Below are 24,004 nucleotides of genomic sequence, written 5' to 3'. Positions count from 1 at the left end.
AAGTAACCAAAAGATTAATCTAAGTAACTGTTTCCCCTACTCCGCCATTGGTCAGCTTCTCTAAATGGTTTCCCCAACTTGCTTTCAAAATTAACAAACAAAAAAAACCCACATCTCCCCTGAGCCAATTTATTATAACCATCAAATAGATATTAAAATCTATGAAAGCAGTGGGTTTAAGAACAAACCCTCCGTACATTAACTTTTATATCATAAAAAATATGTTAAACCAAAAGCCATTTTGTAAGTACAATATTCAACCCTTTTATTTCCATGTTTGTTTATTCAGAAATATTTGGCATTCAAGGAATGCAAATTAGAACTTTTGATACAGTGCTATGTAGCATCGACGCCACCTTTTACTGTGAACTATGGTTCTGATCAAAACGAAGCGTATTACAAATCAAGGTACTCTAAAGCCCTAGAACATTGGTTGAAATATCAAGTTAAAATATAAACCAGTGCCAAAAATAAAACATTATCCTGGGCTTCCCTTTTAGTAGCTATGATAAAAGTTTTACATTACAAATTTATAGAAGAGGTACTATTGTAGACCCCAGCTGCACTGTAAATGTTATGTTTCAGCAGCATGCCTAAATATTGTACTGCCATTGTACAATAGGGTTTGGTTTATGTGGAAGACACCAAAGGATTGTAACCAAAGTAAGGACCTGTGCTCCAGGCCTTGTGGAGGACAATGTTACAGAATGATCCTTTACCATGCTGAACACATGATTTAGTCCCTACCACATGGGCAAGGCCAGACTGTGTTATATCCAAGCTGGGCTAATACCATGTTTAGGAACACAGCACAATCATGGTAAAATGGATAGTAGTTTTATCACAAATAACCCAGATGTGCACTGTTTAAAGTACTTTTAAATACTAGCTCATCTGTGCAAAAAAGTTACATTTTTCTAATATGAGAACATCAGAAAGCTTGATGTCAACCAAGGGCCCAATTCTGCCAACTTCAAGGGGATGCCTCTTTGGGCTAGATTGTGAGACTCTATGCATAGCCCTGCATGAGAGGTGGTGTGAAAGCTGCACCAACTCAGGCAGCACCAGGAGGTACTATGACTCAGGCATGCCTCTGAATCACAATTCCTCCATGGCCTCCTCCCTAGGCCTTGGAGATAGTAATTTATGGCTGGCCTATACCCACAATAAGGGCTTGATCCTGCAGTATGTTGAATACTCTGGACCTGATGCAGCCAAACACCTAAGGATGCAGTAACTGTAAGCAAATAACAGTCTTACTGACTCAAGGCTAGCTGCTGTGGCCAGCAAGTAGGGGAGTGGAGCCATAGCTTTGCCCATTCCCTGGTCACCTGCTGTGGGGAGAGATTAAGCAGGTGAATATCCCCATTTACTCCCTATGTAGGGATGTAAGGGGAGCTATTATCCCTTCTTACTTCCTTGCATTGGCATGTAGTCTGTCCACAATCTAGCTCTATGTAAGTAGGGTTGGCGGAATCAGCCCCAAAGAAAGAGGTAGTCACATACTTACTTGGAAAAGTTTACATGGTCTTCCAATCCAAACCTTCAAAATAAATCTTTGCCTTAATATCACTTAACACCTTATGCCCTATCTCTATGATGCATTCAGCTTTTACTTATATGCTAACTACGGCTATTTCTAGGATTAAAATTAACCCATTCCTTAATTAGTAGTAAAAGAGCTATCTTTTTAATCAGGCCTCAAGTAGTTTTAAAGTAGCCAGAAGGGGGAAAAAAAAAAAATGCATTGTGCTCCTGCAAAATAATCTTACTGAAGCCTTGTTAAATCACTGACTTTAGTTCTTCAGTGAAGTTTAATTGTCCAGAATAAATCTGCCCACTGAAAAGGAGCAAATTTGTTTTATTTCGCAAAATAAGAAAGTCATTGATGTATTTAAGCTCTTGATTTAAGAAGAATTATAAAGTTATTTTGTAGGCAGTGTCACCCTCCTTTTACCACATGGATAATTGGAGTGAAGATTAAAATTTTTACCAGGGGAATATAAATTTTGCATAAATGGCCTATACTTGTATTGAATAAACTTAGAACGGAAAAAAAAAAAGATTTGTGTTTAAATGAAACTTTTCATCTTCTCAAGAAAGCTAGACACTTACCCACAGGTACTAAAAAGAAAAAAGTATATTTTAAACTTGCTTTATTAAATATTATTCTTCCGCCTCCCTAAGACAACTCCCAGTTAGACAGTTACATTTTCAGAAGAGAAAGACCCACATAATTTAGTGGTGCAGCTATTTGTTATCGGACCTCAATGGACTAGTGTTTTGTCCCATATGAACTGGGCTAAAACTTGGAAGTGGAATTAATTAAAAAGTGCCCTACTTCAAACTGAGGTACATCAATGCCACAGGTCCCCAAAAATTTCCCAACCCCATTTTGGGTTATGGGAAAATGTTGTAATTTAATGCAGAGCTAAATTCCATGGTGAACATGTGGCCACAGACTGTTCAGAATTAGAGTGCTTACAGCAAAGAAGGAAAGAGTACATCTTTTGAAGGGAATTCATACAAGACAACCTTTAAGAAGCCAGCAAGTTAATTTTGGAATTCTAAAAAACTGCTAGTTTAAATCTATAGTGTACGCTAAACCACCTACTTACTGTTGCCAACAACACTGTCATATGTGTTGTCTAGCAACTTAGTGAACAAAAAGACATTAAAGGAAAGGAGGCTGCTTCTACAGGGACAAACATTGAACTAATCTCACATTAGATAAAAATCTAGCATGCACCTTTAACATTGCAAATGGAAATCAAGGACAAGAGTTTGTTAAAAACCCATACAAGGAATCACTAATTTTCTTTTAAAAAGATATACAGAAATAATTACACTGATTAATAAACCACCAATATTCATGATTTTCTCATGTGAATTAAACTGGTTTAAGTTTTCAGAAAAAAATATCAGCAAACTAGTTCAGAACATGTCTGATCATTCAAAAATACTGTTCTGTCAGAAGAACTGTTGAAAGCAGACACAAATGTGTATGCAACTTGTGCTTTTTATCCAAGGGAATATGGAACACATGGTCATAGGTTTCCTACTAGATGGATTACAGGGTTATCAAGTGACTACATAAAATCAATCCTTTCTTCTACTAAATTCAAGATGGAGCAGCTACAATACTGTAACAATGTGATGTGTTCCAAGAATCCGTATGAAAAGTACCACTTATAATAATCTAAGTACCCATTTGGATTTTCTTTTAGTTTGCCTATATTCACAAATATATACTGTATGTGCACCTTGAGTATAACTGTATGGAAAAGTCTCAAAAGATAAAAGATGGCATGGGACAGTTCAGTCACCTTCCTAATTCTGAATTTGTAACTACCACCAATGAAGAAGCCCGATGCTATATGTAGTCCCCCAGAAAACACTGAGTGGCCTTGGCTCTCAGTGCCTAGTCCCCAGAAGGCTCTTCTCACGCCCGTTTCCTTAGGCTGAACATTTCGAGGCTGCAGAAACATTTGTGTACTCCTCAGCAGTTATGTTTGTTTATGTGATGCCTTCTCCAGATCTGGGAGTTTGTCAACCAAAGCTTGATGATTCACATTGATACTGGCTAGGAGTCCCCCTTCATTGCCATCTGAACCAGTATAACTGATTTCTTCACCAGTCAGGGTAGTCATGTGACCACCCAATGCTTTCAGCACGGCATTCCCGGCGCATATATCCCATTTTTTGATGTACGTCACATGAATATATACATCAGCTTTTTCTTGTTTCTTGTCAGGCACATCAAGGAGGGCTAAAACTTTATAGCCTAGAAGATTAGAAAGGTAACACCAGTTAATGAAACGTCAACTTTCCTAATTCATCACAAAACAATGGCATTTATTAGCAATTACAAAAATGATTTGGTTAACCATGTCGTGTTAGTTGAGAATGTAACGGTGCATGCAGCAGAAACCTTCACCTTCTGTTACACTTCCTGCAAGGTGCTGAAATCAAGATTTTTCCTCTACATGTCACACTTGAAACAACCCATTTTGACCATCATTATTTCCTTTGCACCATCCTCTACTGGTTTGATAGATACATAGACGCATCAACAGAATCAGACTGTGTATGCGTTTAACTAAATGATCGTGTTTTACTCTTGGGCTTGTTTGCTTTGCCACAATTGTATCGCTTATCTCCACTTCTCTCTCAAATGTTAATCTCAAATGTTTTGTTAATTCTAGCTGGCATGCGTATCAAACATATTTCCAGTTCATAAAAATCTTTGCATGTAATCAGATTTCGTTTTATTGACTGACTTCATTCTTTACAAAAGCTCCCTACTCACTCATTTCACAGTACAGTTCATCCTCTTCATTCATGCTAAACCTCTCCCTCTTTTTATATGCTGCCAACTGGAATGGAATATTTGCTTTGTCAATTAAACTTTCATCTCTCCTGCTAACCATAACCTGACTTCTTTAGACTCATTCTCTTACCCATGACTGCTAATCAACATGAGATATTAAGTGCATCTTTTCTAAAAAAAGAACAAAACCCCAAACCAGATATAGCTGTCCATACAAAGAAATTAGAAGATGCCCTTTTGTGAAATGCAGAAATTACCTGCATTTTGCAGTATGCTGAAGTGAGTAATTACTTCACATTTGTGCTTCCCCTTCATATAGGCACACTCCACTTATACCATGAACCAATTTTGCCAAGACATTTAATATAAAAAACCCTCCAACCAATTTGCTTGCTTGTAGTAAGATCACTCCTGGGACTGACTATTAGATTCTTAAATCACTGAACTCTTTTCTTAAAATTTTCAGCTTCTATATCTGAAATTATACGATCTTTTTATTGTTCTCTCACGCCAGTAAAACAGTGCAACAACTCCTGTTTCTGTTCATGATGATCAGCCTTTTCTTAACATAGCAGCCAGTTTCACTCTGATCTTTTCTAACATTCGGGATAGAGCAAACGTCACCCAAAATGCTCCTCTCTCAATGTACCCCGTACTCTCTTCTTGTTTCATGTTGGGCCTAATGTATGGGTACGGACTCCTTTTCCTGCCAACTATAACAACAGTGCTTTCAGTCAGTCACTCACTCAATTCCCATCCCGCAATCTGAAATAGGTTTAAATTTGGGTTCTAGGTGCATGAAATACAGTACTTCTGCTGCAAATTCCTTGTTTTTGTCACTTCTCCGGTTTAATAACTGTTTCCTTACCAAGTAATCCACAAGCAATAAAGTGTCTGGGATGCTTAAAGGTAACAAACCTGCTCCACCTGCTGGGATGATCACAGTTTTATTTCCAAATGTTTGCCGAGCAACCTGCTCTACTTTTCCTGCATGAGAGCGGGACACAATAATTCTTGGAGTTCTCTCACTGTAGGAGGAACGAGCTTTTACATTTGACCCGCCATCAACCATTGCCCACGCTACAAAAGAAACATACATTCCATTAGTGGGTTTTGGAGACATCTGCTCTTTTAGAGATACAATTAAAGAGATGCTAACTTAAAAAAAAAAACAAAAAAACAAAAAACTAGTGCTTCTGCCGGATTCCCCCCGCCATTATTGTTAGAAGAAAACACATAAGATTACTAGAATAGAATTCATGGGAAACAAAAATTTCTTTTTGGAATTTGTGTACTTAGTGCATTTTAGAACACTTCATGTGTTAAGTTCAACTGTAATCTTTCATAATAAGTAACATATTGTAAACCTGGAAAAAATGTGATTGTAAAATTCACAGGGAGATTCAGGGGCAGATGTAATGTAGATGATATTACCTGAAATTCCTTTAGCTCATTCTTCTAAATTGACTATATTTCAAATAGATAGTGAAATTTTACCTTTTATTTCCTTCCCATCAGTCAACAAAATACTGTCATCTTTCAGATCAAGAGAGAAGAATATGAACATGTTTATTTTCAGAAAACACGGATTCATTCAGAAGACTGAATTCAGGATGCATAGCCTTCTGCTTCTAGATCATTGGTTCAAAAAAAATCACCCCTTGACAGGCTGTGTCCAAAAGCCATTACAATGTGACATTTATTTGGTGTTCTAGCTGGTGATTTCAGCATAGTAGAGAGGCTGACACTATGTGGGCAGAGACTGAACTAACCTGTAATCTTTAAATATCGCTCTCCCTTATTGATTTATATTTATGTGGTAGAGCAGGATCATGACAAAACAAAAGGTTATGGCATTTCCAGTTTGGAAAGTTACTCAAGATTAGGGGTTGAGAAGGGTAATAGAACTAACTATATTTTTACATTTAAAAAAAAAAAAAAATCCTATTTGGATGTCATTCCTGAAGATTTCTGATGGGCTATCCTTGCAGATTCCTTTTTTTAAAAGAACGACTATGGCAAATTCCCAGTTACGATGACAGAATTTTTGTTGGAAAGAAAATCAGCTCTCCAATAATAGGTGCGGCAGGTGCTTCAGAAAAAGCCAAGATGCATATAAAATGTGAAGATAAAGTCCTAATGATAAACTGGAATTAAAGTTAGCATTTAAAGAATGTAATACTTAGGTGGGGAAAAAAAAAATCACAACATTGAATATTCTAACAGGTAGAAAACCTAGTTCATTTATTACATAACTGCTCTGGACTCTAGAGGTCAGTATGGCCTAAGGGGAAAGGGAAACATGTTATCAGCCTCTGTTTTAACTATCCAGGAATATAACATACATTTCCTTCAAATATACTCAACACTGGATTTGTTGTTTAAGCCTTTCAGAAGTTACTGGCAATACCCTGTCCTTGAATGTTTATGGAGGAGATAGTATGATGGGATAACTTGATTCTAGTAATTAAATATTCATGGTAAATACGCCTAATGGCCTGTGATGGGATATTAGATGGGGTGGGATCTGAGTTACCCAGGAAAGAATTTTCTGTAGTATCTGGCAGGTGAATCTTGCCATATGCTCAGGGTTTAGCGGATTGCCATATTTGGGGTCGGGAAGGAATTTTCCTCCAGGGCAGATTGGAAGAGACCCTGGAAGTTTTTCGCCTTCCTCTGTAGCATGGGGACGGGTCACTTGCTGGAGGATTCTCTGCTCCCTGAAGTCTTTAAACCACGATATGTCTGAGCTATTGAAGTCCTCATAGGTGAGGGATTTTTCGCAGGAGTGGGTGGGTGAAATTCTGTGGCCTGCGTTGTGCAGGCGGTCAGACTAGACGATCATAATGGTCCCTTCTGACCTCAGTATCTACGAATGTGTATGTTTAAACTCGCATCCATCCTCATCAGTGCTTCAACAGACTCAAGAGATTCTGTATGAGAGTGCTGCTTGTTTGGAATACACAGATTTCCCGCCCCCCAGAAAGTCTTGTGTTTAAAACAACTGTGAAAGATGGATGCATAGCCGTTATTAACAGTGGTTCCTGAAGTCAGACGCACATTACGCAGGGTGCATACCATGGGCTGTGGTGAGGAAGAGCAGTGCTGGCTACCCCACTGCCCATTCAGGTTTGGCCATCATGATGGAGAGACTGCAGGGCCAAAACTGAGTGAGTGGCATTGCAACTGCTGTGCTTGGGGTGGGGCATGTCTTTGGAGTGAACAAGCGCTGCAAGGACTAACCTTTAGGTGAGAAATACCTTACTAGACAGGAAAGTCATGTGTGACTAAGTATAGGCTATTAGAGTGTGTCTTATGTTTTTCTTTTACCTGCAAGCTCTGTTAAATAAACTTCAATGTGGTTTTACTACAAACCTGTCTAAGGGCATGGCTACACTGGAAACATCAAAGCGCTGCCGTGGGAACACTCCCGCGTCATCGCTTTGAAGTGCGAGTGAGGTCGCGCCCGAGAGCGCTCTTCCAGTGCTCCTGGTAAGCCACCTCCATAAGGGGATTAGCTCAGAGCACTGGGAGCGCGGCTCTCAGTGCTCAGAGCCTGTCTACACCAGCGCTTTAAAGCGCTCAGACTTGCTGAGCGCAGAGGGGTGGTTTTTCACATCCCTGAACCAGCAAGTTGAGCGCTATAAAAATGTGTAGACAAGCCCTAAACATCCTGTGCTAAGAAGTGCGTTGAACTAAGGTGAAACCAGTGAACTGGGATGCATAGCTTTTCTGGAAGCAGTGAACTGGTGTATGTTGCGGGCGTCCAGAAGATAAGGGACTGGGCACTTAAATGTAACAGAGTGGGATGCGTAAACTGCTAGCCTGCACTGGGACAGAGCGGGGCTCTGGGCACTCAGAACAGAGCACCTATGTTGCCAGCAGCAGGTGGCTTGGGAGTGTTTTCCCTGGGTGAGCACAGACAGGGTTCCCTCCTGCTGTGAGCTGGTGGTAGTGATTCACCACAGTCATCTCAGGTAATCCCAAAAAGCATCAGGACACTGGACCTGGAGAGGCCGGTTCGGAAGGCACAGACTTTGACGGGTGAGGTGCTGAGGCCATAGCGGGCCTGATAGGAAAAATTTCTGTGGGTACCCCTAGTCATTAAGGTCCTGATTTTGCTACCCTTACTCATGATAAAAAATAATTTGCTCGTGGGAGCACTCGTATGGACTTCAATGAGACTGCTTGTGTGAGCAAGGGGCCACTCAGTAGAAGGGTGATAGAATAGAGGCCTACATATGCAGTGTTTTTTTTTGTGTTTTTTTTGTTTTTTTTTTTTTTTTTTTTAAAGAGATTATTCTTAATGTTTCAATGAAAGAGCTTCATCAACCACTCTATTTTTGGTTTATGTTTCTTCCATGTACCATTCTTCTGCCCCACAAAGACCACCTTTTCCTGTGTTTTGTGGGTGCCCCAATCTTAAGGACTCTGGACGTTACCACAATATAAATAAGTAATGACACATTTTTGTTTTCCTGTATTAAGTACTATTGTATCCATTTATAACTACAGATTCTCCCGCAAATGTAAAACTTTAACTGTACATCAGTGAAAATGGCAGAAACAGAGAGTGAGACGTGCATACTGATACCTGTATATGCTGAGAAGGGCTTGTGTATGACTCCTACCACCGGTTCACCATTCACAGCCACGCACACCATAGTAGTGACATACTGTCGAAGATCCTCTAAGGGTGGGGAGGAGGGGGGAGGGACCAAGGAATTAGACAAATTAATTAGCTCATCATCATATAGGTTAAAAGCACAAAAAAAAAAAAAAAGACCAAGATATCTACCTGCAAAATGACAACAGCTCTAATAAGCAACAACTCTTGTATAAAATTTATCTTGAAAATACATTTCATTTTTGTCTCCTATCTAAAGGGGAAAGAATCAGAATTAAATATTTGGCTCAGTTTAAAAAATAAAAAGCAGTTACCTGTATATTCATGTGTAGCGTCTAATGGATCAATCCACACTGTCACACTTTCTGCTGGGACCTTTTTAGGCTGTATTTTTTCCTTTATGTCTTCAGGAATACTGCGATCCCAGAAAACTGTCTCCTTATCAGGTGGATCAACGTGTTCTTCGGTATTTATCTATGTTAAAAATGATACAAACAGACATTAACCCAGAGTGTTGTACCAGGATGATCTATCAAATATTTGTGCACATAATGGCAATTAACAGCCTTCCCCTTCTCCTTGAGGAATTTCATTTCTAACTCAACGTGGGTGGGGGGAGGGGGAAATCCCAAAACATTTAATGAGTTTGGAGACCAAATCATACCTCTGAACCTTCAGATTTGCCCATGTGCAAAACTGAATACATGACAGGTGACCAAACCTTAGAACTCCTGTATTTTGCTACAAGCTATCCATATTTCCAGATCATGGAGTTTAACTATAAACCCTGTTATTAAGGATATTACTGTTGCTGTGTGAATTAAATAAATCACATTTTTTTAAAAATAAAGTAAACTGCAGCCACAAAATTCCATCATGAGCAGTCACAAAGACCTCCCACAAGGGTCACAGCAGGGCTGGAATTCCACACCTTCAGCTCCACAGCACAGACTTCACCACTTAAGGATAACTGGAGCAAGTTATCCTATAGATGGACCAATCACTAGATGAAGAATCGACGCATACACTTCTGGGGATTACATAAATATTTGCTGGACAACTAAAGAATGCAGTAGAGCAGGAATCCTGGCTCTGGGAAGGAAGTGCTGTCTAGTAATTTGAGCAGTGGTTGAGATGTGCTACCCAGACTACCCGGAACACTATTACTGAAAAATTGCTTACTTTCTCATTTTTACCATATAATTATAAAATAAACCAATTGGAATACAAATATTGTACTTACATTTCAATGTATAATATATAGAGCAGTATAAACAAGTCGTATAACATTTTAGTTTGTACCAACTTTGCTAGTGCTTTTTATGTAGCCTGTTGTAAAACTAGGCCAATATTTAGATGAGTTGATGTACCCCCAGAAGACCTCTGCATACCCACGGCGGTTGAGAACCACTGCTCTAGTCTATCTAACATGGAATGGCCCTAATTACCATTTAAATACCTTTTAGTACTCTCTAAAGGTTGAGTTTGGGTCATGTAGCCCGCTGGTTGCTTAACCCTTTTTGGCCCGGTGTCACAACTGACATAAGATTTCAGCAAGCCAGTAACAAATGTGTGCTTCCAAAATACTATACTAGTTATTGTAAAGCCACAGACAGTCCCCTTCGGGCCCTCTAACCCTCATTCACCACCAAGACAAACCAGACTTATGTGACAAATGGTTTATTAAAATCAGAAATCACATATTAGGTTCTTCCAATTCCAAAGAATCAGAAACACCTCAAATCAAAATGTACTTCAGATCTTACCCAAAAATCAAACTGATAGCCAATCCTTTAGCAACTAAAAATGAAAGGTTTATTAATATATAAAAAAAGGAAGGGAGTTACTGAGAGGTTAAACGGAATCATATACATTACAGTTGATTTCAGAGTTTGTACATCAGGATAATAGCATGATGTTAAATCTGTTAGCTTGCAATAAGTCTCTCTGTGTCATCATAAATATTGGGGGTCATCAGTCCTTTGTTCAAAGCTTCCCTTTGCTAGAAACCATAGTCTAGAGATGTGGATCAGGAAGAAGACCAAGAATGATGTCACAGTCTGCAATTTCTCTCTTTTAGGTGCATTGAAAGTTACTGGCACAAACATGGAGTCTTGGGTCACATGTCCCTTGCTGTTTTATGAGGCATTCACTGCCTACATGCTACCTGAACAAACCTTGGGAAGGGGCCCTGGAAGAGCTGATTGCCCTTAATGGGCCATCAACCAGGCTGGTTAGCCTTGATGTAAATCTGTTTTGCAGGTGTCACCCAGAAACACAACAGGTGTAAGATACAAACACATAGCAAATATTCATAACTTCAGATACACCAATACATGGATTTAAATAGGATAATAATACATAGCAGATTATAACTTATCCATTGATACCTTCAAGACATACTTTGTATAAGATTTATCATACCTGTGCAATGGTGGTGACATTTTAGTGTACACATGGTCATCTTTCTTTCTATACCAGGGGTCTCAAACTCAAATGACCATGAGGGCCACATGACGACTAGTACATTGGCCTGAGGGCTGCATCACTGACCCCTTCAACCCCTGCTGCCCTGGCTCCGCCCCCATTCCAACCCCTTCCCCAAAAACCCCACCCCAACTCCACCCCCTCCCTGCCCCCAGGAGGTGCAGGAGGGGTGCAGGGTGCAGCAGGGGGCTCAGGGCAGGGGGTTGGGGTGCAGCCACAGGAGGGGTGCGGCCGGAGGTTCGGCTGCAGGAAGGGTTTGGGGGGTAGGCTCCAGCCCAGCGTGCACCGGGGGCAGGGCAGGCTCCCTGCCTGCCTGCCCTGCCCCCGCGCTGCTCCGGGAAGTGGCTGGAACCAGGGGGAAGGGAGGGGAGGGGGAGAGAGGAGGGCGGCACAGGGGTCTGTGTGTTGCTCTGGCCGCGCCTCCAGGCACTGCCCCCTGCAGCTCCCATTGGCTGGAAACAGGGAATCGCGGCCAATGGGAGCTTTGGAGGAGGTACCTGGAGGCGCAGCCAAGGCAACACACAGACCCATGTGTCCCCCCCTCCCCCCCCAGATCCCGGCCGCTTCCTGGAATGGAGCGGGGGCAGGGCAGGCAGGCCAGGAGCTTGCCCTTGCCCCTGGTGTGTGCTGGGCTGGGCTGGAGCCGCTTTACGTAAACGCTGGGGGGGGGTACGGGGAGCTAGCGGGCCGCAGAAAATAACCCTGCGGGATGCATGTTTGAGACCCCTGTTCTATACAGTGTCACATAAGGACTTGTAATTTGTAAAAGATGCACCTCCATAAAAAAGATGCTGTCACTCATCGTTGCACTGTAGAATTTTATTGGACACCCTCACCCATAATGGATTCTTGCCCACTTCACAGATCATCACACAAATTTGTGGGTATAACTAATGAATAAAGAAGAAACAGGTCTTAAAAATAAGCCCCACACAATTTAAGACAGTGAACTGTGGGAGAGAGTTGTGATGCAACTGGACACACAGTGTCAACAAGCATTTGTTCCAATAAAAGATATTACCTCACCCACCTTGTCTCTCCAATATCCTGGGACCAAAACATCTACAGGGTTGCAAACACCACTGCAACTGACTGTCTAACCATGAATGCTGCAGATTTTGGCTCTCTCTGAAGGATTAACGTCCGGCTTTAGTTGGATAAGCCTTTAAAGTTTTTATTCCAATATTGGTTTGTGTGTCTCTGCAGCATTAAAGATTTCTCTTTAATGGTGGTGACAAAAAACAACAAACTTCAAATTAATTTCTACATGTTGGCAGCTACATATTCTTTCCTCCTCTTGATTAGGGTTAGAGGTGTTGGCTAAATAAGGGGGTCTGCAAATCATGTTAGTCTGGAAGAGGGTCAGCAACTCTGAAAGTCTGGGAAACCCTGGGCTAATTAATGAAAGGTGCTAGAAAGTTTTTCCTTTGTGTGACATTTACTTTCCACAAATGTGCTCTTAATAGAAGGCCTTCAAAGATTAAACATTGACCAAAGACTCACTTACAATTCATTACAATTAAAGAGATAAACTGGGTTAAAGCACTAGTTGTCTAACAATCTTTAGCTATGCCAGATAGCATGCCACAAGCTTTTAAATTTACTTCTAATTTGCAATAATTTATTAAGGCACATCCTGAAAAATAGCTTTATATACTGATAAACTGGCAGAAAAGATTTCCCCCCAAACCTACCAAAACTCTTCTATGTCAAAGGAAAATTACAGAGTTCTTTGGTATAGCTTGACCCAAGTTCCAATCCCCCAAAAAAACCACCACTTGCTCATCTACAGATTGTATTTTTTTAATTTCTAAAGTTCTGCCAAAAGCGATACAAATATATAACCTAGCCCATTTTAAAAACTTTGCCTAGAGACCTGCTTTAGGTCTCAAACTGTTATGACCCCAAATGCCTTAATGACAGAACTCCTGTTTTAGCAAAAACCATCGAATCAATGGAACCACCTCTGTTTAGGTAACTTTCATGCTGTTGATCTGCATATACAAGGTCATGTCCATAGTTTGGGTGCCCTCAAAACTTCTCTTTTCATGGGAAAAAAATTAGATAGCTAAATAATTTGCATGTACAAGATTCTGAGTAGGAGCAGAATTATGGCCATTGCAAATTTGTTCTTAAATGCTAGTAATAAAGTTACAATCAATGTGCAATATATAGAGCTTCATTAAATCGGCTTTTATAACAAACAAAAACTGACTTTTGTAACATGAAACTTCAGTAACATTCCTGACTGAGTTTGAAGGAAGTCACTCCTCATAAAAAACGGCCTTCTATACAAATTTATACAAAGCTATACAAATTTCTCGCTTCCCTGCAGCTTTCTAAACACATCTATAAGAGGCAAATAGGCTACTCTTGAATGACTATCAATTATTTTCTTATATGAAAAAGGCAACTTAATTGCAACCCACAAATTCAGAACTACTTTAAAATGAATTTGTGGTTTATCTGAATTTCATGAAGTATGAAGGCAATTTATTCTGGAAAAGTACGAGCAGAAAATTCAACCAAAACATCTGGGCCCAAAAAAGCTGTACAACAGGGGACTTCCCAGGCCTTAAGCACTTGGTTCTTTATATTGAGGACATTCTCTCTCATAACTTGTTGGCAAAACAGAAAGCTGGGATTGAGAGACAAGTCATGAACATACTAAAAAAAAAAATCCATGCTGATGAATCCAGTAATCTGAACAAACAAACTACAGTCCAGCCTGCCTAAAGCATTACAGGAACCTCACACTGGTTCATTTTCCTGTGCTGGGCTATTCCTTAACAACAGTTCATTAAGTCTTTTTTACATCACCCACCCTCCTCCCAAACGTGCTTGGAATGCTAGCCAGTTGTCCATGAAAAGGTGCATTAAATAAGACATTTTCCAGTTTGGGAAGCAAAACTACAGCTATATCCTATGAAGTCTCTCAATTATACTGAAAATTGAAGATATAAAAATAATTGTAATTAAGCATGTGAATAGTCAAATCCTTTTGGCAGCTTTTTAAGGAGATACATGTTTATAGTTTAAAAGATAGCAACTGCAGCTAATGGAAAATGCAGTATTTCTAAGGAAGAAATTGTTTCCTTGTTCAAAATACAATGAGCTCATCATATAATGCTAAACTTTGAAAAAGAAGAGTGAGGAATTGATTGCAAGTGATAAAATTTAGTTTCACGATATGGAATTCCATAAACAATTTTAGGAATTAAGTAGGATAATTTTAAAATAATTTTAAAAAGTTATCTGCATATGAAGTATAAATATGTCCAGCTGTAAAGTAAGCACTCCCAAATACAAATCCCACTATTATTTCATTAAAACTGCGGATTAACTCATTCAAATACTGCCTGCTTGTAATTTATAGGCAGCCTTTACCAATTAGGCACATGTGCAGAAATCATGCTTAACACTTTTACTCCAATTCACCCTTTACAGGAACTGCAGAGGACTTAAGATTTTATGGTCAACAGTTTCAAAAGCCCCTGTTGAAATTAACAAAACCAACAAGAATGCCAACTTTGTCCACTAACAGAAAATCAACCAACAAGATCCGTGGACTAACCACCTAAAGCTAGAATGAACGCTCTCAAAACAGTCAAAAGATTCTCTATTATGCTAGAATTGCTTTGCCAAAAGAAGTTGCTGGGGGCGTGTGTGTGTGTGTGTCACACACCTGGAGATAGAAGCAGCTAGAGACAGGAATAAATAAAACAAACAGCATGGCTCAAAGCCTCTGAGTTGAGGGAATCCTGGTACTTTATGCTCCGACTGAGATTACTGCTGTTTTCTTCCAGATTACCAGCCATGGGGGACATAAATGCAAGACCCAGTTCAGAGCTCCCTGAAGTGCACACTCTCATTGCCAAGGCTCCTTAAAACTCAGAGAAGATGGCACATTTATCCCCTCACTCACAACACAGATCTGCTCTCATGGCAGTAGCTAATCCACTCCCATATATGATGAAGTAGATAAATTCTTGCAGCGATAAGAAACTGTTTCTAAGCAAAGGCATGACCTTGTCTCAGTCATGTTTAATCTCAGTTTGTTTCTAATTAATATAAACCTTATTTCCCCCCAACCTTTCTTCACAGGTACCTAAGGAGTGTAACAGTCTTTGTCGCTGTCACCTGGACTCACTCTTGTTCTAAATTTCCTGCAGGTCAGTGTTCTATGTAAAATAGTTAATAGCTGCTGTTCACGTCTTAGTGAACAAGTGTCCGCATCACAAAAAAATCACCACTCTAGCTGGCCGTTTCTCTGCACGTTTCAGCAGACAGGACAGGATTGGATGGGCATAGAGAGTTAACCACCATCTTTCTTAAAGGCATCCCAATCAGATCAGATTTGAGGCACATGGGCTAAACAGTATGCAGAAGCTTGCACTGTTCCTCATTTATGGACAGAGGAATTCAGTCTCAAAGGTCTCTGTCTGGAAATTTAAAATAAAAATACCAACTGAAATAGTTTTAAATACATTTGAAAAGATAATCACAGAACACATTGCACCAGGAGGATGTTAAGGGCCTGAATTAAAACTCACTGAGGAAAATATATTAAATGGGAAATCCACTTCAGTGCAGAGGGCCTGCATAAATCCCCAGACAATATCTGTCAGTGGAATTTTGGGTTTACATCTTAGCTCACTGTTCTACTTAGGTACTTGCTGGAGATTGCCAAAAAAGGAGACAATGTCACAAAAGTATTGCAACAACGTAACTGCCCAAAACAAGGACAGAGTTCTTCCCACAGAGAGTTGTACTCATCTTGTTCTGCACAGTGCAGTGACAGTTCACAGGATGACAAAGGAATGCCTGTCAGGGTTTTAATAGCATTTAGCTCTTTGAAACTTCTTCCTTAACACTTATATTTTCATTGCCAAACTGGTATTAAAAGCATGATTTACTGTCTCAGACTAAACTCCAATTACTTCTTACAATCACTTTTCAGGATACTTGCTGCCACGCACAGCAGGTTTGGATATGGCAAGTATAAAAATGAAAGGGTTTCACAGTTTGTGTGTGGCAAACAGTGCTTTGTGGCATGGAACTTAAGAAAAAAGGAAGTGGGCAATACAGATGCAATTTACAAGAAACAGTTCCTTATTTCTATGGATTGAAATCAAGTTAAAGTTTAGCTTCAATAGCACTAGTTACAAGCTTGCAATTAGGCATGTGCTTAAGAATCTTGCTTGACTGGGACCATCTTTCTGAGCTTTTCTTCCCTTCATTCTGTCTAGGTCACAAGGAAAAATAGGATGAAACCAAACTCATTTTCTAGTTAACATTTGGCTGAACAACCAAAAAACCCAACGTATAACTGTCAGAATTCGACAATGATTTGCATCCCCTTTCACATGAGGCCCATAACTGCAGAAGTAGGGTGGCTACAGCTAAGGTTTGAGGTATACTGGAGGAATTCATGCCAGTGAATACACTGCAAAAGGCAGAGGTCCTGTGGAAAAATATATGGTTGCTAATTATATGATCACATACTATCAAAATGCATAAACACAAAGAGGCAGAATTAAAGTTGTACTGGCAACCGTTATTCTGGCATTTTCTAACTTTTGAGTGTGCGACTTCACAACCTAAATAACCCTCTTCTAAGGCAGTGTTTGTATGTCATCATATGTTTAATGCTTTACGACAGTAAGCCCTTTGTGACATACCATGCCTTCATGTCTGAATAGCAACCAGGCCGTGGGAGCACCAGTCCTGAGAAGCATCTAAAGGCCCCATTGTAATACAAATATTAAAGAATAACCCTCAGTAAAAGGTGATCATGCTTATTGTAGCATATAGTAAAAATTACAAGCTACTCCTTGCTCCTATTTATCTTTGCTGTAAGAAGTCTTAGTGTAAACGGTGTGAATTTAGCCAGCTGACATCAAATAGAATAACTTGTATAAACAGTGGACTTTTCCCCCATTCTGCACATAATGGAGACTCACTGCACATTTTTTTCCTAGGAGGAAAAAAAAAGGTACAACATTTTCTATGGATTTCTCTCCCCTGCAGATTTCAAGTGCTTTTATTTATAAATCACAGGTGTCAGAAATCCAAGACTCTTTCCATGTTTATTTCAAATCCCATAACAAGGAAGTTTAACTCTTCCTTTTTTATGGATAACAAGGTCTTAACAAGAAACTCTGCTTCAAGTACTGACTGTTAACATTACAAAGAAGAAAAGCATGTAAAGTAGTGTAGTGCAGGGTAGACAGAACCGCTGGGAATACAGTGGCTCATTGGTTCGTATGTCTACTTTGATCAAATGACAAACACTATTTCCTACTATCTAATTAAGCTATTTTTGAATACTGGAAAATTACAATAATGCTGAAAATGTAATAAAGTTTCTGTTCTTTAAATAAACTGTGACCGAGGCTATGCCTACTCTTAATCCGCACCACTGTAGTGTTTCATTGTACACATTCACTACAGCAATGGGAGGTGTTCTCCCATTACTGAAGTTAAGCAACCTCCCCAGGAGGTGGTACCTAGGTTAATGGAAGAATTTTTCTGTCAGCCTAGTACGGTCTACATTGGAGATTAGGTTGGTATAGATACATCTCTCATGGATGTGGACTTTTCACACCCCCTGAGAGATGTAGCTTTGCCAGTGTAAGTTTTCAGTGTACACCAAACTTAATTTAAGCCCCTATTCCTGCACCCATGTAGGGAATCACTGACTTTAACAAAGCTTCACATAGGGGATGGCCCAAATGCTTCTCTTTGCAAGACTGAAGCCTTAGAGAACTAAAACCAAAACAGCGCATACTTGACTTATGCCAGGTAGTGAATGCCTTATTTTTTTTTTAAATGTTTCTTACAAACATTATCTTTGAGTTTTGTTTCATAAGTATTAACCAACAGCAATTAAACTGAACATTTTAGTTACACTTGATCACAATCCATCCTATTAATAATGCTGAGAATTACTATTTCAAGTTAATGAAGGAAGTGTAAATCCACATAAAATAAAGTCAGGTTTTTCATGGTTAACTGAACAAGTGAACCATCACTTATATCCATATAAAGAACCCAAACAAGAGTTACTTGTTAGCTACAGAAGAGAAAAATTTGGTGCAGAGAATCATTATCTACATAGTCAAATCTCCTGCCTTCTGGAAAGAACTGTTTCCAGTAGAAATATCAAAAATGGCATTTTCACATTTTCTTTGAGACTACCTATAAAAACAGATCTCAAAAATTATTTGCATTAAAGGTGTATCATTTTGGTATATCAATATTTCTTGCCTCGCTGCAAAATTTGGTCCTTTGCTAACTGACAAGGAGATATCCCAGCAAGGGATGCCACAAACACACAGGCACTTGCATAATGTTACTCATGCAAGAAGTTATTTGCTGCATAAGTGTTTCCACAGCTGTAGTGTGTCTATCTATTTCTTTGCCACTGTAGCAGTTTAAGTGTTGACATACCCTCAGTCACAGTTTCTTTAAAGAACAAAAACCTTCATTACCTTTTCAGTATTACTGTAATTTTCCAGGGGGAGCAACTTTCAAGGTCTCTAGAAAAATATTACTCCTAACTTATTTTGAGCATATTAATTTACAAACAAATTGGTTTCACCAGTCAAAGTTGGTGGCATTAGAAAGTGAGGTTTATAATGGAAATTTAGATTACCTTTAGCTCAGAGGGTAGTAGCAACTAATGCTTCCATAAAAGACACTTGTTTTTAAACAAAAACAAAAAACAGGTTGTCACAGGAGACTATTACAATTCTTTGTCAACCAGCACGTGGACAAGGGTGATTCAAATGATATAGTGTTCTTGGACTTTCAGAAAGCCGTTGGTAAGGTCCCACTCCAAAGCTCTTAAGCAAAGTACGCTGTCATGGGATAAGAGGGAAGGTCCTCTCATGGATCAGTAACTGATTAAAAGATAAGAAACAAAGGTAGGAATAAATAGTCAGTTTTCATAGTGGAGAGAATTAAATAGTGGGGGTCCCCCAAGGATCTGTATTGGGACCAGTGCTGGTAAACATATTCATAAATGATCTGGAAAAGGGTAAACAGTGAGGTGGCGAAGTCTGCAGACAATACAAAATTACTCATTTTAATTTTATCCAAAGCTGACTGCAAAGAGTTACAAAGGGATCTCACTAAACTGGGTGACTGGGCAACAAAGTAATGCACATTGGAAAATATAATCCCAACTATACATACAAAATGATGGGGTCTAAAATAGCTGTTACCACTCAAGAAAGTTCTTGGAGTCACTGTGGATAGATCTCTAAAAAACATCTGCTCATGTTGCAGCAGCAGTCAAAAAAGCAAACAGAATGTTAGGAAACTCATAGATAAAACAGAAAATATCATAATGCTACTGTATACATCTATGGCATGCCCTCACCTGGAATACTGCATGCAGTTCCGGTTGCCTCACCTCAAAAAAGGTATCTTGTCATTGGAAAAAGTACAGTACAAAGAAGGACAACAAAAATGATTTAAAAGACTGGGACTGTTCAGCTTAGAAAAGAGACAACTGAAGGTGTTGATACTATAAATGTCTACAAAATCATGACTGGTGTGGAGAAAGTGAAAAAGGAAGTGTTATTTACCCCTTCACATAACACATGAACCAGGGGTCACCCAATGAAATTAATAGTCAGCAGGTTTAAAACAAACAAAAGGAAGTACTTCTTCACACAACAGTCAACCTCTCCAACCAAAAGGCCAAAAGGTATAACTGGACTCTAGAGAGAATTAGATAAATTCATGGGTGATGAATAGCAGCCATTGATGGACCTAAGATGGTCAGGGATGCAACCCCATGATCTGGGTGTCCCTAAACCTCTGATTGCCAGAAGCTGGAACTGAAGGACAGGTGATGGATCACTCAATAATTGCACTGTTCCATTCATTCATTCTAAAGCATATGGCACTGTCCACCATCGGAAGACTGGCTACTGGGCTAGATGGACTGTTGCTGCAGCTATTCTAACGTTCTTAAGGTTGTTTAGATTTCTAATCTTGTCCTCCAAAGTGTCCTCCAAACTCTCAGCTTGGTGTTGTAAGCAAATTTTATAAGCATGCTCTCCACTCCACTATCCAAGTCATTAAATGAAAATATTGATTAGTACTGAACCAAGAAGAAACCTCTAAAGGATGCCACTAAATACATCCTTCCAGTTTGACAGACAACGATGGATAACGACTCTTTTCAGCCACTAGTGAGTGCACCACTATATAGTAATTTCATCTAGAACACATTCCCTGGTTTGCTTATGAGAATGTCATGTTAAACAGTGTCAAAAGCCTTACTAAAAATCAAAATCTATGAGGTCTATAGCCAGCCCCCTATCCTCCACTAGGCCATAACCCTGTCAAAGAATTAGGTTGGTTTGGGATGATTTGTTCTTGACATATCCATGCTGGCTATTTCTTATCATTCTATGACAACACATGTAAGGTAGTGTGTAGGACTACCTTACACAAGTTTGCTTACATATTTTGATGTGATAACTAATTTCCCAACTCCACCCCTAGTCCCTGCAATTCAGATGTGAAATATACCTCTTTTCATTCAACCTACTGAGACAAAAGCCTTTATAGCACTTTGGGGCAGAATGTATAAAAACTGGACGTTTCATATTAACGTGCCTACTGTTTGCAGTACAACTATATTTATATAAAACATGGGTTCTCAATCTGGGGATCAGAACAAGGTGTCCTGCCCTTCTTATACTGTATTACCAAGGTCTTCTCTACACCAGAAAGTTGTGCTGCTTTAACTGCACTGAAGTAGTTCAAGCAACATAAACCTGTAGCGTGGACGCAATTATACTGCTATAAAGATACCTCATACTAGTATAGCTAATCCCACATAGGAAAGGGAATAAACTATACTTGTACAAGACACCTTTGTAACTGCATCTACACTATGGGTTGTGCCTAGGATAACCCAGGCCTGCTTGGTATGTCACTCTTGTGACTAGAGATTGATGAGCCTGTTACATTGGCCAAGAGAGATGTGTCTTTTAGCTCATGCAGTTGAGGCTCATGCATTAAGCTCCAGAGGTCCATCCCAGGATTTATGCAGATGACAACCGGGATCAACATTACACTAAGACAACCATTACTGTAAAACATAAAATCACATCCCTAACTGAAAGAGTTATACTGGTACAAAACTTGGGTGCAGCTCAGACCTTAGCCTAAGAGGATCCTGGCAAGGAAAAGGCGGAGAATAACTTGACAAAGTATTGCAGGGGCCACCCAGTTTAACCAAACAGAAAGTTGCCCTTACAGGATACTGAGCTACCGGTTCAAGTGATTTATGATTCGGGATAGGTATGTTGGATAAGGAGGAAGTGCCAGGGAAGAGATTCCCCGAAAGGGAGGGGAGGGGGGGGTTGGTGTTCAGCTATACGGAGGGGGCTTGAGAGACGCGCGGCTCACTCGGTTAAGGGAAGGGGGCGCTGACCAGGGGCTCGGGGGGCGGGCGTGGGACCCACCTGCACGCTGGGGAAGGTGTTCTTGAAGAGGTAGAACATCTTGCGGTTGGACCGCACGTCCCCGCTGGTCATCTTCTCTTCGGCCCCCTCGCGGGTCTTGCCCTTCGCCTTCTCGTTGAGGACGTTGCTTTCCCGGACGCGCTTCACCTCCTCACCCCCCTTGACGGCGGCCAGCACGGACACGGCCAGCAGCTCCCGCAGGTCCACGGTGCCCTCGGGCCCGGGGCCCGGAGGAACGTCGGGGCCGCCCCCGGCCCGCTCCGCCTGGTCGCCCAGCATGAAGAGGGCGAGGCGGCCGGCCAGGAGGCCGGAGTAGAGGTGGTAGAGGACGCCGAGGCCCAGCAGACAGAACACTGCCACTCCCAGCGGGGAGAGGCGGATCCCCATGGGGGCCATGGCCGGGAGCGGCGGGGCGGGCGCGCAGCCGGCTCTCGGGGGCCGAAGGCGGGCGCTCACCAGCGTTCCATAGCGGCCCGCCCACCCCGCACCCAGCCCGGCAGCGGCCCGCGGGCAGCGCCCGCCCGCATGGAACCCCGGGGAGCCCGGCGGCGGCGGCAGCCTCTCTCGCTGCTCAGCTGGCTCCCGGCTCCACGTTCCCCGGCGAGCAGAGGTGAAAGGCAGCGGAGCGTGCGTATCCGGGTTAGGCGAGGGCGGGGCGCCGTGGCAGGCTGCCGGGGCCCCCACTGAGCATGCCCGGAGCAGGCTGCGGGGCGGCGGCGTACTGGTCCCTGAGCCTCAGGGGGGGTTGGGGGGAACTGGGGCTGCGGGCTGTGAGAAGGGAGGGCCTAAAAATAGGGGTGAGGGGCTTAGAGCCACAGTGAAGTCCAGCGTGCAGGGAGTTCAGTGCTTCAAATCCTGAGTCAGGCTCACATAGAGAATCATGTCTGGTTAGGTTTCTAGAAATATAAATAGAAAGAAAAGGAGGACTTGTGGCACCTTAGAGACTAACCCATTTATTTGAGCATGAGCTTTCGTGAGCTGTAGCTCACGAAAGCTCATGCTCAAATAAATGGGTTAGTCTCTAAGGTGCCACAAGTCCTCCTTTTCTTTTTGCGAATACAGACTAACACGGCTGCTACTCTGAAAGAAATATAAATGTTGGGGTTCTTTTATTTGCCTTTGAGCCTTTAGGGTACAACCAGGCCATGTTTTCAGACTTCTGTTATTATGATTCTTATTAAACGGAAGCAGAGCTTAGGTAATTACATAGCAGGGGTTTTAATAAGAGCATCAGATATCACCAGCAATTGTTGAGAGTTGGCAACAGTGCCTGTAAACAGCCGCCCTCGGGTGATTCACTCTTTGCCCACCCCCTCATCTGCCCTCCTGAAACACTTCAGACCTGTGTTGAAAAGAATTTTTGGTCAGTGGCACCAGTGTCAAGGAAACTGTCAAGTTTCCTTCTCTACTCTGAACTCTAGGGTACAGATGTGGGGACCTGCATGAAAACTTCCTAAGCTTACTTTTACCAGCTTAGGTTAAAACTTCCCTAAGGTACAAACTATTTTACCCTTGGACTTCCACTGCCACCACCAAACTTTATCTGGGTTCCTGAAAAAACATCGTTTGGAAACTTCTTTCCCCCCAAAATCCTCCCAACCCTTGCACCCCACTTCCTGGACAAGGTTTGGTAAAAATCCTCACCAATTTGCATAGGTGACCACAGACCCAAACCCTTGGATCTTAAAACAATGAAAAAGCATTTAGTTTCCTTACAAGAAGACTTTTAACAGAAGTAAAAAAAATCATCTCTGTAAAATCAGAAATCATACTCTAACACATACCTAGCTAGATTACTTACTGAATTCTAAGACTCCATTCCTGTTCTGTCCCCAGCAAAAGCATCACCAGACGGACACAGACCCTTTGTTTTTCTCCCTCCTCCCAGCTTTTGAAAGTATCTTGTCTCCTCATTGGTCATTTTGGTCAGGTGCCAGCGAGGTTACCTTTAGCTTCTTAACCCTTTAGAGGTGAGAGGATTTTTCCTCTGGCCAGGAGGGATTTTAAAGGGGTTTACCCTTCCCTTTATATCTATGACAGAAGCCAACCATCACATCCGAACAACAGTTC

General features: G+C 41.1%; 1 protein-coding gene across 2 annotated transcripts; it reads right to left on the bottom strand.

Annotated features, from left to right (window-relative positions):
* Positions 1-239: 239 nt before the first annotated feature.
* BPNT2 (3'(2'), 5'-bisphosphate nucleotidase 2) lies at positions 240-22,561 on the bottom strand. 2 transcript variants are annotated; one of them, XM_073331106.2, is made up of 5 exons: positions 21,935-22,561; positions 9,272-9,431; positions 8,925-9,020; positions 5,249-5,410; positions 240-3,784 (listed from the first exon to the last, which is right to left on the bottom strand). In XM_073331106.2, exons 1-5 carry the CDS (start codon positions 22,328-22,330, stop codon positions 3,507-3,509), a joined length of 1,092 nt encoding a protein of 363 aa, XP_073187207.1. In that variant the 5' UTR covers positions 22,331-22,561; the 3' UTR covers positions 240-3,506. The 2 variants fall into 2 exon arrangements, with proteins under 2 accessions (XP_073187207.1, XP_073187208.1); XM_073331107.2 differs by lacking the exon at positions 5,249-5,410.
* Between the last annotated feature and the right edge of the window lie 1,443 nt (positions 22,562-24,004).

The sequence above is a fragment of the Lepidochelys kempii genome, chromosome 2 (genome assembly GCF_965140285.1).
Source record: "Lepidochelys kempii isolate rLepKem1 chromosome 2, rLepKem1.hap1, whole genome shotgun sequence".
Classification (NCBI taxonomy): domain Eukaryota; kingdom Metazoa; phylum Chordata; order Testudines; family Cheloniidae; genus Lepidochelys; species Lepidochelys kempii.
This window is presented reverse-complemented; position numbering and strand designations above follow the sequence as displayed.

Excerpts from the sequence above, each read along its gene's own strand:
- BPNT2 (XM_073331106.2), bottom strand. The coding sequence starts at position 22,330 with ATGGCCCCCATGGGGATCCGCCTCTCCCCGCTGGGAGTGGCAGTGTTC. Across the intron at positions 9,432-21,934 it reads ACACCTTCCCCAGCGTGCAG|ATAAATACCGAAGAACACGT; the intron begins GTGGGTCCCACG and ends TTTTTAACATAG. Across the intron at positions 3,785-5,248 it reads CATCCCAGCAGGTGGAGCAG|GCTATAAAGTTTTAGCCCTC; the intron begins GTTTGTTACCTT and ends CTAATCTTCTAG.